Source organism: Taudactylus pleione, unplaced genomic scaffold (genome assembly GCF_031769625.1).
Source record: "Taudactylus pleione unplaced genomic scaffold, aTauple2 ptg000916l, whole genome shotgun sequence".
Lineage (NCBI taxonomy): Eukaryota > Metazoa > Chordata > Amphibia > Anura > Myobatrachidae > Taudactylus > Taudactylus pleione.
In genome coordinates, this window is record NW_028285317.1 from 2,345,461 (window position 1) to 2,361,652 (window position 16,192).

Consider the following 16,192-nt stretch of genomic DNA (forward strand, 5'->3'; position numbering starts at 1 on the left):
AAGATTGAGGGGTCTGTTTATCATAGTTGAGGACTAACAATCTGCATCACCACTTATCACAGCAATACAGATTGTAGTTACACCACAAGTTACCATGCTGGGTGGTTGGGAGGTATGTACATACAGTACGCTGGTCTTTACAGTTGCAGATTAGGCAAAGGAAGCAACTGACCTAGGAACAATAGGAACAAATAGGCAGTGGTGTCACAAGGGGGTACGGGCCACACCTGGCTGCCACCTGCCGAAGGGTGAGAGCAAGATGCAGATTCCCTCCTCAGTGACAGGAGCCGGGCACTGCACTGTAGTATTAAGTGCAGCACTCGGCTCCGGATACTGTGAGGAAGCAGGCACTGCACACAGGACAGAGCAGTCTGCACCTCCTGCACCCACCCCCAGTAAAAGCAGCACTGAATAACAGGGTTCAGGCTGTGAGACCATGCCCCCTCCCGTGAGGCCATGCCCACTGTTCACAAGACCATGCCTCTTTTTGACAGTGCGCACAGCATCCCTCCCTGCACCAGGTAACAACTGAAGCAAAACATATACCAGACATAGTAGTGACTGTACTGTTTATATATTTTTTTCCACAGAGCCAGCCCATAAGGACAAAGCCCCCAGTTCCAGTAACACTGGTTCTATGAGACGCTCTGAGTAAGTACTTTGTGCAGATATCGCATGAACAATATGTAAGAATATGATTTATGGATGGAAATGTAAAATTATGAAAATTAGTGTAATTAATAGATATGAATAGATTGTGATGAAGTATTTTTTTATCTATTGCTATATAAATGTTAATCATAATTCAGCATAATATCTAGCTATGGGTACATTATTATATTATACTAATCTTAGGTATTGGTACATTCTCATGGAGTCCTTTAGGTGCAAATGTGTCTGTTTTCACTTTTTAGGGCTTTGCTGCCTAAATTGTCATCTGTAGTCCCTATGCCAAGAAAAGACCTGGCAGTATCTGAGCCAGTGGTTCCTATGCCAAGAGAAGACCTGGCAATACCTAAGGCCATGGTCCCCATGCCAAGAGAACACCTGGCAGTACCTGAGCCAGTGGTTCCTATGCCAAGAGAAGACCTGGCAGTACCTGAGGTCGTGGTCTCCATGCCAAGGAAACACCTGGCAATACCTGAGCCAGTGGTTCCTATGCCAAGAGAAGACCTGGCAGTACCTGAGGCCGTGGTTCCTATGCCAAAAAAACACCTGGCAGTACCTGAGGTAAGTGCTATCAGTGTCATTATGGTTACTTACCTTTTCTTATGTCCTAATATTTATATATCTCTTTGTCATACAATGTAATGCTTATTACACTGAGATTTAAATCTTATATTACTACACAAGTGTCACAATTTATACACAATATGAGAAAGGAAAAATAAGTTTCTTGTAATACAAATGATCTTGCAAAAACATAGTCCATTATAATTGTAAATGAAATAAAAATAATTGGTAGTGGACAAGTCTATGGCCGCAATTTAATTCAAAAAGATGATGAATAGCCCAGGGAGGGAGCTCCCAGTGCTAATCAATTCAGCCTGATGTTTGGCCAGGGGCGTATCTATAATGGGTGCAGGGTGTGCGGGGAACATGGGCCCCTGGGTCCAGGGGGGCCCCGCACCACACACCCTGTACCCATAGAATTACTTACCTCTCCGGAGTTCCGCATCGGCGCAGGGGTCCGACGCTGTAAAAACGACTGGAAAATGTCTGCCGCGGCCATTTTCCCATCATTTGCGCATGCGCAGTACAGCGGCAGCCATTTTCCCGCTGACCAGTGCATTCTCTATAGACTCTGGGTGCACTCTAGTGCCCAGAGTCTATAACTCCGGCGCAGGCCGCGCACAGCTCAGTGCACTGCCGGATGCTGGACAGAGAGGAGGGGGCCCGTGTCAGAGACTGGCACCACTAAAGTAATTCTCGCACCCTCCTGGGGTTATGAGGAGAAATCCGACAACACCTTCGCGGCCGACACTTTAGTCGGAGAATGCCGGTTCTCGCAACTAATCACCCATGTTATGTTACGAGAACTGGCATTCTCTGACTTAACAGCATGCTGAATTGAATCGCAGCCAATAAGATTTAGCTAAACATATATAAAACTAAGAAATGTGAACAAAGGCATGAAATACATCTAAATAAAACTAGTAAAACAAATATATTCAAATTATATATAATATATCTAGTCATTCTTTATAGTATTATAGAATTCAATACTGAAATTCAGCTGCCAATTAAAATATGTTAATAATATATAGTACAGGCTCAATCAGTGATAAAAGCTACACCTGTGGTATTACATGTCTGTGTGAGGACACATAGGTTACCCATCCATAATCTCCTGTCTCCCTGTGTACTCTGAGTGTGCCAGTGCCCAGTAACTAACTCTCTGCTGTCCACCCTTCCTCCTGCAGGTGAAGGCGCACCATCTGAGTCTGGCCCACAAGATCCCTGAAGGTGCCAGAGCAATCAATGTTCAGTTGGGACTCGTCCATCAGGTATTCTTGTACAATGTAATTAAAAAGTTTAAAGGGTCTGTTTATCATAGTTGTGGACTAACAATCTGCATCACGGTTTATCACAGCAATACAAATTGTAGTTACCCAGCAAGTTACCATGCTGGGACAGTGGGATGTGTGTATGTATGCTGGTCCTTACAGTTGTGCAATACTTATCTACTGTATGTTACTGGGTATAACTGTGGTGGAACAAGGTTAGCCATCCATAATCTCCTGTCACCCTGTTTTCTCTGAGTGTGCCGGTGCACAGTAACTAACTCTCTACTGTGTATCCTTCCTCATGCAGGTGGAGAGGAACTGTGTGTGTGCCCCCCACAAAATCCCTCAGGCTACAAAAGAGGGCAAAGTGCAGCTGAAAGACCCTCATCCTCCAGGTATTTTTGTATCTTATATTGAAAACATTAAAGGGGCCTATCCATTAGAAGATGTATTTCTGAAGGGATGAAAGAAAAAAGATATCCCTTGAAAATTCCAGTGATTGTGCTGAACGATATCTGTCATGTACATGACAGATTTTGGCAAACGACGAATGATGAACGATATCGCATGACATCATTCAGGGAGTGGATTTTTTTCTCTACAGCGCTCTGTAGCTGCTGCTAATATCGTTCGTCGTTTACCGTATATAAGCTGCACAATATTACTAATATCGTAGAGCTATATGCGATAATTGATCAACATGTTGGAGAGATGATGGATGCGATTTATCGGCCGCAGGAGTGCACATCTGTCATCATTCAGGGTCTATCCATTAGCAGTTATAATGAACGATTGAACGATATATTGTTCAATCGTTCATTTTATCTGCTAATGGGATAGGCCCCTTAAGAGGTCGGTTATCATAGTTGAGGACTAACAATCTGCATCACCACTTATCGCATCAATACAGATTGTAGTAACACCACAGGTTACCATGCTGGGGGGGTTGGGAGGTATGTACATATGCTGGTCTTTTTAGTTACAGATTAGGCAAAGGAAGCAACTGACCCAGGAACAATAAGAACAAATAGGGGTTCCAAACTATAATCCATTGACTAACTGATGCAAAATATATACCAGACATAGTAGTGACTGTACTATTTCTGTATTCTTTTCCCAAGAGCCAGCCCATAAGGACCATAAGGACAAAGCCCCCGGTTCCAGTAACGCTGGTCCTATGAGACGCTCTGAGTAAGTACTTTATGCTGATATCACATGAACAATAAGTAACAATATGATTTATGGATAGAAATGTAAAATTAGTGTAATTTATAGATAAGAATAGTTTTTTATGAAGTATTTTTTAGCTATTACTATATAAATGTTAATCACAATACACCATAATATGTAGCTATGAGTACATTATTATATTGTGCTAACCTTAGCTATTGTTACAATTGCACCTAAAGGACTCCAAGGAGAATGTATCTGTTTTCTCTTTTTAGGGCTTGGCTGCATAAACTGCCCCCTGTGGTCCCCATGCCAAAAAACCACCTGGTAGTACCTGACGCTGTGGTCCCCATGCCAAGAAAACATCTGGCAGTACCTGAGGCTGTGGTCCCCATGCCAAGAAAACACCTGGCAGTACCTGAGGCCGTGGTTCCCATTCCAAGGAAACACCTGGCAGTACCTGAGGTCTTGGACCCCATGCCAAGAAAACACCTGGCAGTATCTGAGGCCGTGGTCCATAAGCCAAGAAAACACCTGGCACTACCTGAGGCCATGGTCCCCATGCCAAGAAAACACCTGGCAGTACCTGGGGTAAGTGCTTTCAGTGTCATTGTGGTTACTTACCTTTTTCTTATGTCCTAGTATTCATATCTCTTTGTCATACAATGTAATACTTATTACACTGACATTTACATCTTATATTACTCCACAAGTGTCACAATTTATACACAATATGAGAAAGGAAAAATAAGTTTCTTGTAATACAAATGATCTTGCAAAAACATAGTCCATTATAATTGTAAATGAAATAAAAATAATTGGTAGTGGACAAGTCCAAGGCAACGATTCAATTCAATGCGAAGAAGAATAGCCCCGGGAGGGAGCTCCCAGTGCTAATCAATTCAGCCTGATGTTTGACCGGCTAAAGTAATTCTTCTTGCACCCTCCTGGGGGTGCGAGGAGAAATCCAACAACAGCCTCGCGGCTGGAACTTTAGATGGACAATGCCGGTTCTCGCAACTAAACACCCATGTTAAGTCACGAGAACCGGCATTCTCCGACTTAACAGCGCGCTGAATTGAATCGCAGCCAGTAAGATTTAGCTAAATATATAAAACTAAGAAATGTGAACAAAGGCATAAAATACCTCTAAATAATACTAGAAAAACAAATATATTCCAATTATATATAATATATCTAATCATCCTTTGTAGTATATAACTAAATACTGAAATTCTATTAGAAATTCAGCTGCCAATTAAAATATGTTAATAATATATAGTACAGGCTCAATCAGTGATAAAAGCTACACCTGTGGTATTACATGTCTGTGTGAGGACACATAGGTTACCCATCCATAATCTCCTGTCTCCCTGTGTACTCTGAGTGTGCCAGTGCCCAGTAACTAACTCTCTGCTGTCCACCCTTCCTCCTGCAGGTGAAGGCGCACCATCTGAGTCTGGCCCACAAGATCCCTGAAGGCGCCAGAGCAATCAATGTTCAACTGAGACTCGTCCGCCAGGTATTCTTGTACCATGTAATTAAACATTTAAGGGGTCTGTTTATCATAATTGTGGACTAACAATCTGCATCATGGTTTATCTCAGCAATACAAATTGTAGTTACCCCGCAAGTTACCATGCTGGGACAGTTGGGATGTGTGTACGTATGCTGGTCTTTACAGTTGTGCAATACTTATCTACTGTATGTTACTGGGTATAATTGTTGTGGAACAAGGGATTTATGGGGACATGTGGGTTACCCATCCATAATCTTCTGTCACCCTGTTTTCTCTGAGTGTGCCGGTGCCCAGTAACTAACTCTCTACTGTCCACCCTTCCCCCTGCAGGTGGAGAGGAACCGTGTGTGTGCCCCCCACAAGATCCCTGAGGCTACAGGAGAAAACAAAGTGCAGCTGAAAGATCCTCATCCTCCAGGTATTTTTGTATCTTATAATGAAAAGATTTAGAGGTCGGTTTATCATAGTTGTGGACTAACAATCTGCATCACCACTTATCACAGCAATACAGATTGTAGTTACACCACAAGTTACCATGCTGGGTGGTTGGGAGGTATGTACATATGCTGGTCTTTACAGTTACAGATTAGGCAAAGGAAGCAACTGACCCAGGAACAATAGGAACAAATAGGGGTTTACACTTCCAAACTATAATCCATTGACTAACTGAAAGAAAACATATACCATACATAGTAGTGACTGTACTATTTCTGTATTCTTTTTTTTGTAAATTCTTTTTTATTGAGTCAGAGACAAATAGAAAATTAATTCAGTTCAACATTAACTCAAAAATAGGTTTGTGGATACAAATTAGCAAGCATTTTCAAGATATTTTAACAAAATATCAGGGTATACATGGAACAAAATGTGAATAACATTGCGTTGGGAGTATAAGTAATATTGGTAGTATAAGTAATATTAGTGGAGGATGCGCCGCTTGAGATACCGCTATTGGGCCACTGGGGGGTCATTGTCAAGCAGACATAGGAGGTACCACGAGGAAGAAGAAGGAGTTGTTGTGTAGTTACTGGAAGTGTAAAAATATAGCTCTCCCATATCTCAAAAAATTTAGCCACCTTGGATTCTTTTTCCAAAGAAGCCTCCACCCAATCCATTTGGAACAAATAGAATAACTTTTCTTTAAATAATGAAAGGGGGGGGGGGGGCCTGGTTGGATACAAACCTGTAGAATGTTTTTTTTAGCATCTGCGCTAATTGCCAACAGTAGTTTGCGACAACCCTTTGTTATACGTTGGTCTTGGGGGAAAATACCTAGTTTTGCCCAAATAGGATCAAATGGCACAAAATTGACTAAATTATCTAGAGCGAATTTACGAACCCTTAGCCAAAACTCTAACCAGGGGGCAAGACCACAGACAGTGGAAAATATCTGCGTTGTCTTCCCCACAACGTAGACATGCGTGTGATGTTGAGGATCCCATCAGGAAACTACGGTGTGGGCTAATATAAGTTCTATGATACACGTTTAAAAATAGTTCCTGATAAGAACTAGCAGAGATAAGTCGACAGTAGTCATATAAATTCTTGAGCAGTATATCAGGTGTGAGTTGAGGGAATTGGCATGTCCATAAGGGCAGACCTATTTCAAGAGTTTCGTAATCTAAGCTATCGCGCAAAAATAAGTAGTGATGGGATATCGCCTTGCATGAAGGTGGGGGAACCGATAATAGCGCATCTAAATTGTTAACCCAGTCCTTATCAGAAAAACATTTGGTGACCTGTCTTATAATGTACTTATTTCTGTATTCTTTTCCACAGAGCCAGCCCATAAGGACCATAAGGACAAAGCCCCCGGTTCCAGTAACGCTGGTCCTATGAGACGCTCTGAGTAAGTACTTTATGCTGATATCACATGAACAATATGTAACAATATGATTTATGGATAGAAATGTAAAATGAGTAGCATTAGTGTAATTTATAGATAACAATAGTTTATTATGAAGTATTTTTTAGCTATTACTATTTAAATGTTAATCATAATACACCATAATATGTAGCTATGGGTACATTATTATATTGTACAACCTTAGCTATTGTTGCATTCTCCTTGGAGTCCTTTAGGTGCAATTGTATCTGTTTTCTCTTTTTAGGGCTTTGCTGCACATACTGCCCCCTGTGGTCCCCATGCCAAAAAAACACCTGGCAGTACCTGAGCCCTTGGTCCCCATGCCAAGAAAACACCTGGCAGTACCTGAGGCCATGGTCCATAAGCCAAGAAAACACCTGGCAGTACCTGAGGTAGTGGTCCCCATGCCAAGAAAACACCTGGCAGTACCTGAGGTAAGTGCTTTCAGTGTCATTGTGGTTACTTGCCTTTTTCTTATGTACTAGTATTCATATCTCTTTGTCATACAATGTAATACTTATTACACTGACATATAAATCTTCTATTACTCCCACAAGTGTCACATTTTATACACAATATGAGAAAGGAAAAATATGTTTCTTGTAATACAAATGATCTTGCAAAAACATAGTCCATTATAATTGTAAATGAAATAAAAATAATTGGTAGTGGACAAGTCCATGGCCACAATTTAATTCAAAGCGATGATGAATAGCGCAGGGAGGGAGCTCTCAGAGCTTTTCAATTCAGCTTGATGTTTGACCCAACGAAAGTAATTCTTCTCACACCCTCCCGGGGGTGCGAGGAGAAATCTGACAACAGCCTCGAAGCCAGAAATTTAGTCGGAGAATGCCGGTTCTCGCAACTAAACACCCATGTTAATTCATGAGAACCGGCATTCTCTGACTTTGAATCACAGTCAATAAGATAAGCTAAATATATAAAACTAAGAAATGGGAACAAAGCCATGAATAACCTCTAAATAAAACTAGTAAAACAAATATATTCCAATTATATATAATATATCTATTCATTAATTGTAATATTATAGAATTAAATATTGAAATTATATTAGAAATTCAGGTGCCAATTAAAATATGTTAATATATAGTACAGGCTCAATCAGTGATAAAAGCTACACCTGTGGTATTACATGTTTGTGTGAGGACACGTAGTTTACCCATCCATAATCTCCTGTCTCCCTGTGTACTCTGAGTGTGCCAGTGCCCAGTAACTAACTCTCTGCTGCCCACCTTTCCTCCTGCAGGTGAAGGCGCACCATCTGAGTCTGGCCCACAAGATCCCTGAAGGCGCCAGAGCAACTAATGTTCAGCTGAGACTCGTCCTCCAGGTATTCTTGTACCATGTAATTAAAAAATTAATGGGTTTGTTTATCATACAGATGGGTTCTCTTACATCTAGCCTCCTTGCGCGTTAAACAGCCCTTCTAGTCGCGCCATGCCGTGGTGTGACTCTGTATCGCCAAGCATCCTTTGTGCAACTTTTTATCTTCAAATGTGTCTTATTTGCACAGTGATGCGAATAGATAGCACAAGCATCTCCTGCTGATTAAAATGATATGCAGCATGTCTATGTTCTGTGAGCGAGTGCGGGCGTATCTGCATGCGAAACGCTATGTTACAGTGTCAGCGGCTGTAACACTGTAACGTAGCATTTCACATGTAGATACACCAGCAGACGCACAGAGAACATAGGCATGCAGCATATCATTTTAATCAGCAGAAGATACTTGTGCTTACTATTTGCATCACTGTGTGAATAAAACACATTTGAAGGTACAAAGTCGCACAAAAGATGCTCGGCACTTCCAATTCACATGGAGCTCTCGCATTATGTGTGGTGAGACTTGTAGCGCACGGAGTATAGATGTATGTGGACACGTCTGTAGTTGTGGACTAATAATCTGCATCACAGCTTATCACAGCAATACAAATTGTTGTTACCCCACAAGTTACCATGCTGGGACGGTTGGGACGTGTGTACATATTAGAGTTGTGCAATATTTTAAAAAAATTAAAAAGGCTGCCTTGGGGTATGCTATAATGGAGAGGTGTATATTGCATAGGGCTGGATTGCAGATTAGGCAAAGGAAGTGACTGGCCTGGGAGCAATAGGACCAAATAGTGGTTTATAGTTATACTTACAAACTATAATCCATTGCCTAACTGATGCAAATCATATACCTGACACAATAGTAACTGTACTATTTCTGTATTCTTTTCCATAGGACCGGACTGGAAGGACAACAGGCTCAGTTCCAGGGATATTGTTCTTATGAGATGTACGTATGTACTTTGTGCTGATTTTGCATGAACAATATGTAACAATGGGAATTATGGATAAAAATGTTACATAATGAAAAATAGTGTAATTTATAGATAAGAATAGATTATTATGAAATATTTGTAGCTAGTTCTATTTAAATGTTAATCATATACCATAATACAGGGTCGTAACTAGGGTGTTCTGGCCGCTGCCTCCGCACAGAGTGCAACATGCCCTGAGGGAGGAACCAGCTGCCCGACGCAATCTCTATTTGCCACTGGGTGCCCGTTGCTATGTATTAGTGGCTATGTGCCCGGCTACGTTACAGCAGCAGCAGCCCTGCCTGTCACTCTCAGGTTACTCCATCTCCAGACCCGTCAGCAGGGATGGGAGAGAATCCATAACATCTCTCCTCAACTCCCATATTTCCAAGAGGAGCTATTTGTTGGAAGTTAGAATGTGCGCACAGGACACAATGGCAGTAGTGGCAGGCAGCGTGACAGGTCCGGTGCCAGTATCCTACATAGAAGGGCCCAGTGTGAGTGCCACTTTGACACACTGGACTACTTTGCACAGTCACAGCAGGTATATAGGTTCTAAATATCAAAGTGCCCTATAAACCATTTTAACTATAGTACTTTAGACTATGGGGATATTTTTCATCTACAGCAAATTTCATGTCGGTAATCTAATTTAGGAACACAAACGAATTTTATGAGATTTTCATAAAAGAAAGCGCCATTCAATTAGTCAAAATAAATATTCAATTTATTATAATTATAAACACTATTAAATCAGCCAATAATTATTATTATTATTATTATTATTATTGTTTATTTATATGGCACCACAAGTGTTGCGCAGCGCCTTACAAGGTACATAACCGAAAAGTGACTTACAGTAAAATACAATACAATGAAGGACAAGGACATGGATAATATACATTGATACATAGGTGGCCATAACACCCACATAAGCAACAAAGCATAGGCACCAAGTGTTAGGTGTCCTAGTGGGGAGTAAGAAGTAGATGAACAATAAAGTAAGGAGAAGCACAAGAGGGTAGAGGGCCCTGCTCGCAAGAGCTTACATTCTCAAGGGGAGGGGCAGACAGATGGGCATGATACAGATGGGGAAGACATAATTCATAATATTCTTCTACAAATTGATAACTAGTTTGGATTTATATAGCATCTTGCAGATAAATACTTTCCATACAGATTCAGTATGATTTACCGCCTGCCGCATCTGCGTCCGTCGCCCGGCTTACCTTCGATCAGTAAGCCGGGTGTCGGGCTCCCAGCGTAGGGAAAATGACAGGCGTCGGGATCTCGACGCCTGTCATTTAACCCTTGCCGGGATTGTTCAGTCGGGAAGCCGGAGGTCGGCATACCGTCCATTGGCTTCCCGACTGTTTCCCTTCCATACATATAATAAAAAAATACATATAATAAAAAAATACATATAATAAAAAAACACCTCTCTTCGCTTATTACATCAATTAGCTTTTGTTTCATGAAAAAAGTATAGGCAATCACTTCCAACACACAATAATAAAATATCCTGCAGATTATTATTCACTTTCCGTAACTTATTAGTTATGGGATTTCTTGAAATTTGTAGCAGGCAACCTAAACAAAAAAGCATGCTTGTTCAAATACCAATAAAATGTTGAAAAATTTTTGAAAAAAGGCCTTTTGCACTTTCATGTATTCATTTGGTGATCACTGATTAATAGTAACTTTTTCCCAATTTATTAGTTGTAGATTATTTTGCTTTATGAGCTCCGTACTTAATTATACAGGTACCATGAAATCTTGAGTAAGTTCCTTGTGGTAGCTGTACCTAAACACAGTCCAGTCTATTTTACAGACTTTGTATTTGACCCTGCAAGCACTATATAGTCTCTTGGTGAGTGAATAATAATCTGCAGGATATTTTATTATTGTGTGTTGGAAGTGATTGCCTATACTTTTTTCATGAAACAAAAGCTAATTGATGTATTAAGTGAAGAGAGGTGTTTTTTATTATATGTATTTTTTTATTATATGTATGGAAAGCTCCTTCTCGCACAGGGCACCACAATGTCTAGTTACAGCTCTGCCGTAATATCTAGTTATGGATCCCATATATATACTAATCTTTGTATCTCAGTAACTATCATAGAGCATATTACCTATTACTTAGAATGTAATTGTAAAATATTTCTATATAATAATATAGAATAGCTGATGAGTATAAAATGAGGAGGACAATGTCCCAATGACGTGAATCAGCCTCATTAAGTTGTATAATGTTCTCATGGAGTCATTTAGGTACTATGGTGTCTGTTTTCTCTTATTAGGGGTTTGCGGCATAAATTGCCCCCCGTGATCTCTATGCCAAGGAAACATCTGGCAATACGGTAAGTGCTCTCAGTGTGGCTACTTTCACTTTCCTTATGACCTAGCATTTATACTGGTTGGGTACAGGATGCCAGCACTCGGGATCCCAGGGGTCAGAATCCCGATACCGGCATCCGGGCAGGGTTAGAATACTAACACCTGTCGGTAAGTATCCTCACCCTACCCCTCCCTCCTTGTACCCTAACCTTCCCCCTAGTGTCTAACCACTAACCCTCCCCCTACCCCAATACTTACTGCCGGGATGCCTGTGCCGGGATTCTGACTGGTGTGGTGATTCCGGCGCTGGCATTCTGAGCCCTGGCATCCCACCTGCCAGGATTTATACTACAGTACATCCCATTTATACATCTGTTTGTTATACCAATGTAATTCTTATTACACTGACATTTACATCTCATATTATTCCTCATGTATCATCATTTATACACAATTTGGAGAAAGGAAAAATAAGTTTCTTGTACTAGAAATGACCGGGCAGAGACATAGGGCCTGAGTCATTAAGGATCGCTATTGCAATTGCAGCTCCGTAATCGCACGCAGGTCTGCTGAGATAATATGCTAATGATCTCTATCATAATACTGTCACACTGCCAGCATAGACTCCACCTGCCTCCCACTACCGTTATCTCACATCCGTAATACCCTGCACACCTCCATAAACATCGGTAACATTGAGTACCATCGGCCCCTCACATAGAATTACAGCAGCCCTGACCTTACTTAGATATTGCTAACCTTGTTGCACACAGTGAGTACACAGCTGCGTATGCAATCATATTTATACATGCAACGGCGTTCACACAGACAGACACGCCTGCGTTTCTCCGACCACCCCCCAGTCACCACCCCCAAATGCTCACTGCCTGTCACTCACTCTGTGTGGTCTCCGTGAACTCAGTGCGATCATAGTGGTGTATACTGGAGCCCAATCTGGTGGCCAGTATACTAAACAGACCCCAATCTGGTGGCCAGTATACTAAACAGACCCCAATCTGGTGGCCAGTATACTAAACAGACCCCAATCTGGTGGCCAGTAGACTAAGCACACCCCAAACTGGTGGCCAGTACACTAAGCAGACCCCAATCTGGCGGCCAGTATACTAAGCAGACCCCAATCTGGCGGCCAGTATACTAAGCAGACCCCAATCTGGTGGCCAGTATACTAAGAAGACCCCAATCTGGCGGCCAGTATACTAAACAGACCCCAATCTGGTGGCCAGTATACTAAGCAGACCCCAGTCTGGTGGCCAGCATACTAAGAAGACCCCAATCTGGTGGCCAGTATACTAAGCAGACCCCAATCTGGTGGCCAGTACACTAAGCAGACCCCAATCTGGTGGCCAGAACACTAAGCAGACCCCAATCTGGTGGCCAGTATACTAAGCAGATCCCAATCTGGTGGCCAGTATACTAAGCAGACCCCAATCTGGTGGCCAGCATACTAAGAAGACCCCAATCTGGTGGCCAGTACACTAAGCAGACCCCAATCTGGCGGCCAGAACACTAAGCAGACCCCAATCTGGTGGCCAGTATACTAAGCAGACCCCAGTCTGGTGGCCAGCATACTAAGAAGACCCCAATCTGGTGGCCAGTATACTAAGCAGACCCCAATCTGGTGGCCAGTACACTAAGCAGACCCCAATCTGGTGGCCAGAACACTAAGCAGACCCCAATCTGGTGGCCAGTATACTAAGCAGATCCCAATCTGGTGGCCAGTACACTAAGCAGACCCCAATCTTGTGGCCAGTACACTAAGCAGACCCCAATCTGGTGGCCAGCATACTAAGAAGACCCCAATCTGGTGGCCAGTACACTAAGCAGACCCCAATCTGGCGGCCAGAACACTAAACAGACCCCAATCTGGTGGCCAGTACACTAAGCAGACCGCAATCTGGTGGCCAGAACACTAAGCAGACCCCAATCTGGTGGCCAGTATACTAAGAAGACCCTGATCTGGCGGCTAGCATATAAAGCAGCTACTCAATTACGTATGTGTTGTATAAAACAGTCCCATAATCTGATGGCTAGTGTATGGTAGATGTCCAATTTAATGGCTTCTGCATTAAATAGGTTTCAATGATGGGTTATTAGTTTATCAACTACACTTTATTCCAGTTCATCAGTGGGGATGGGGTGGGACAATAAATCAAGAGGCTGGGTAGAGACCCTGCATCCATGCTGTATATACCATTGGTTATACCAACACTCTACTGTATTTTTCCCATTCCTGTCAGTGGGCATTCCAGTGGCCCATTTATACCAATGTAGTTGTATGTTACACATAGAAACACTATTGAAAATCATAGGAAATGTAAATGAATGGTACAATGACAGGAATGGAGCCTCATAGTATTGCTAATTATTTGTTTCCCATGTCAGCAGAGATTCATTTAATCTGTACTGATGTTTGGTTAAAGCAAAGAATCCTCACAACTCCCCTCACAGTCTACCAATCACAGCAGCTAGTGCAGGAAACCACTTGTAATTGGCTGAGCAGCCAGCTCATAGTCATTCTGCAGAGAAAGTCTTAGCGGAACTGTTTGTGTCTGTTTTTTTGTTATTTCTTGCTGATTACACATTAGGAACAGTAAAAATAAATTACAAGGAGAAAAAATCCATTTGACTACTAATTAAAAAGATTTTCCTGTAGATAAAAAGATTCACAATGTATTTGTTTTAAAAATTAGGAAGATCCCATTTGATGACAAATTAAACATATTTTCCTGTGAATTCCATGTACTACTGTATATAACACAATCCAATTGGATTACTTACATTAAAAATTGGGATTAAAAATGACATTAACTGAAACTATGATTGATTACACTTTATCATTACTTACTTTTCATTAGAATTCTTTGGGGAATTGTATTCTGGTTACATTTTCCCTGTCATTGCTGTTATCTTTAGCGTATTCTCACTATTGGTAAAATTTAAACGTTTAATTCTTCCTATGAATTGATGATCTGAAACTTTCATTGATTTCCTTTTAGATGAAGACTACATCTCGTTGTAGCGCACGTTCTGTCATCCATCTGGAATGTGCCCTTAGAAGGTGATGAAAAGATCCGCTTGGGCCGAGGCCGTCACCTTGCTGCATTGTCCACTAACACCATCGGCCACTTATCATATAACATCTTACCCATTAAATAAACATCATTGGTGATTTTAGTGGTTTCAATTCATTACATTTCACAATTGAATTTTATTGTAACATTATTTTATTGTATTCTTGTGACATAACATTATTCTTATATCTCATAAGGTTTATGTTGGGTCTAAATTGACCGGAAGGAATATTATCTGACCATCTTTTATTATGGTTACTAGTGTAGTCAATATAATTATTGGTTTCTACTTCTTTATGGTAAGTACTAGTTTGGATGGTGTTATATACTATGGTTAGTCTAATATCCAGAAATGTGATAGTGGAAGGGAGATAGGTGATCGTGAAAGTGAGATTATAATTATTTTGATTCAAATATTCAAAAATATCCAATATGGAATCATCATCCCCATCCCAAACAAAAACAAATCATCTATAAAGCATCTGTAGAGGACCAGGTTCGCGTTGAACCGCCCCCCCAAATTAGCTGCCCCTCCAAGCAGCCCACATAGAGGTTCGCGAAATGCGACACGAACCTGGTCCCCATCGCCGTGCCGGTGCGCTGTAAATAGTGGGTGTGGTCAAAAATAAAATTGCGAGTCAAAATAAAATAAATAGATAACGAAATAAATTCACACTGTCCCCTTTCCATCGCATCATCAGTCATTAGGTATGATTCTACTGCCCTGATCCCTCCTGTATGGGGGATGTTGGTATACAATGCACTAACATCACATGCCAGAAATTTATAATGAGATAACCATTTAATTATAGAATAGAGAGAAGAGGCGTGAGGTTGCAAAAAGTGATCAACATAAAAATATGAATTGTCAGTGAGGGTACAGACACCGGAAATTATAGGACATCCTGGTGGATTTTGCAAAGTTTTATGAATTTTGGGCAGGTGATAATAAGTGGATGTTACAGGATGCGAGGGAAACAAAATATCAAATTCTTTCTTGGATATCACCCAACCACTCAGGGCCTCATCCAAAAGTTTTTTGAGTTCCCCCTGAAATTACCTAGTAGGGTCAGTCGGAAGAACCACATGTCTCATCTGACAGCTGCTGCAAAGCTTCTATACATACACTCTGTGAGCTGTTTTTTTTTTGTAAAGTGTGCAGGTTATTATGAATGAATGCAATTACTGTTTAATTAGTACCTGCTGGAATATTACCACTCTGATTGGTGGCTCCTGATATAAATGTTCACTAGCTTTCACAGTGACCATTACAGCCTTTGAAAAAAAAACCTGTGAGAGGGGAGAAACGCATAGGGGTTTTGGCCTTATATGTCAGCTGCTGTAAATCCACTTGTAAACTCTATGTACAA

The 16,192-nt window shown here is 41.3% G+C and overlaps 1 protein-coding gene and 1 long non-coding RNA gene across 2 annotated transcripts; both read left to right on the plus strand.

Annotated features, from left to right (window-relative positions):
* Positions 1 to 948: 948 nt before the first annotated feature.
* LOC148473428 (uncharacterized) lies at positions 949 to 7,994 on the plus strand. Its single transcript, XM_088459595.1, has 10 exons — positions 949 to 1,008; positions 2,424 to 2,507; positions 2,815 to 2,902; positions 3,629 to 3,698; positions 3,953 to 4,268; positions 5,116 to 5,199; positions 5,527 to 5,614; positions 6,976 to 7,045; positions 7,308 to 7,404; positions 7,983 to 7,994. The coding sequence occupies exons 1-10, from the start codon at positions 949 to 951 to the stop codon at positions 7,992 to 7,994; spliced, it is 969 nt and encodes a 322-aa protein (XP_088315721.1).
* Positions 7,995 to 8,335: 341 nt separating this feature from the next.
* LOC148473429 (uncharacterized) lies at positions 8,336 to 11,748 on the plus strand. The gene is made up of 3 exons (XR_015872957.1): positions 8,336 to 8,414; positions 9,312 to 9,365; positions 11,694 to 11,748. It is a non-coding gene; the product is annotated as an uncharacterized LOC148473429 (long non-coding RNA).
* Positions 11,749 to 16,192: the final 4,444 nt, after the last annotated feature.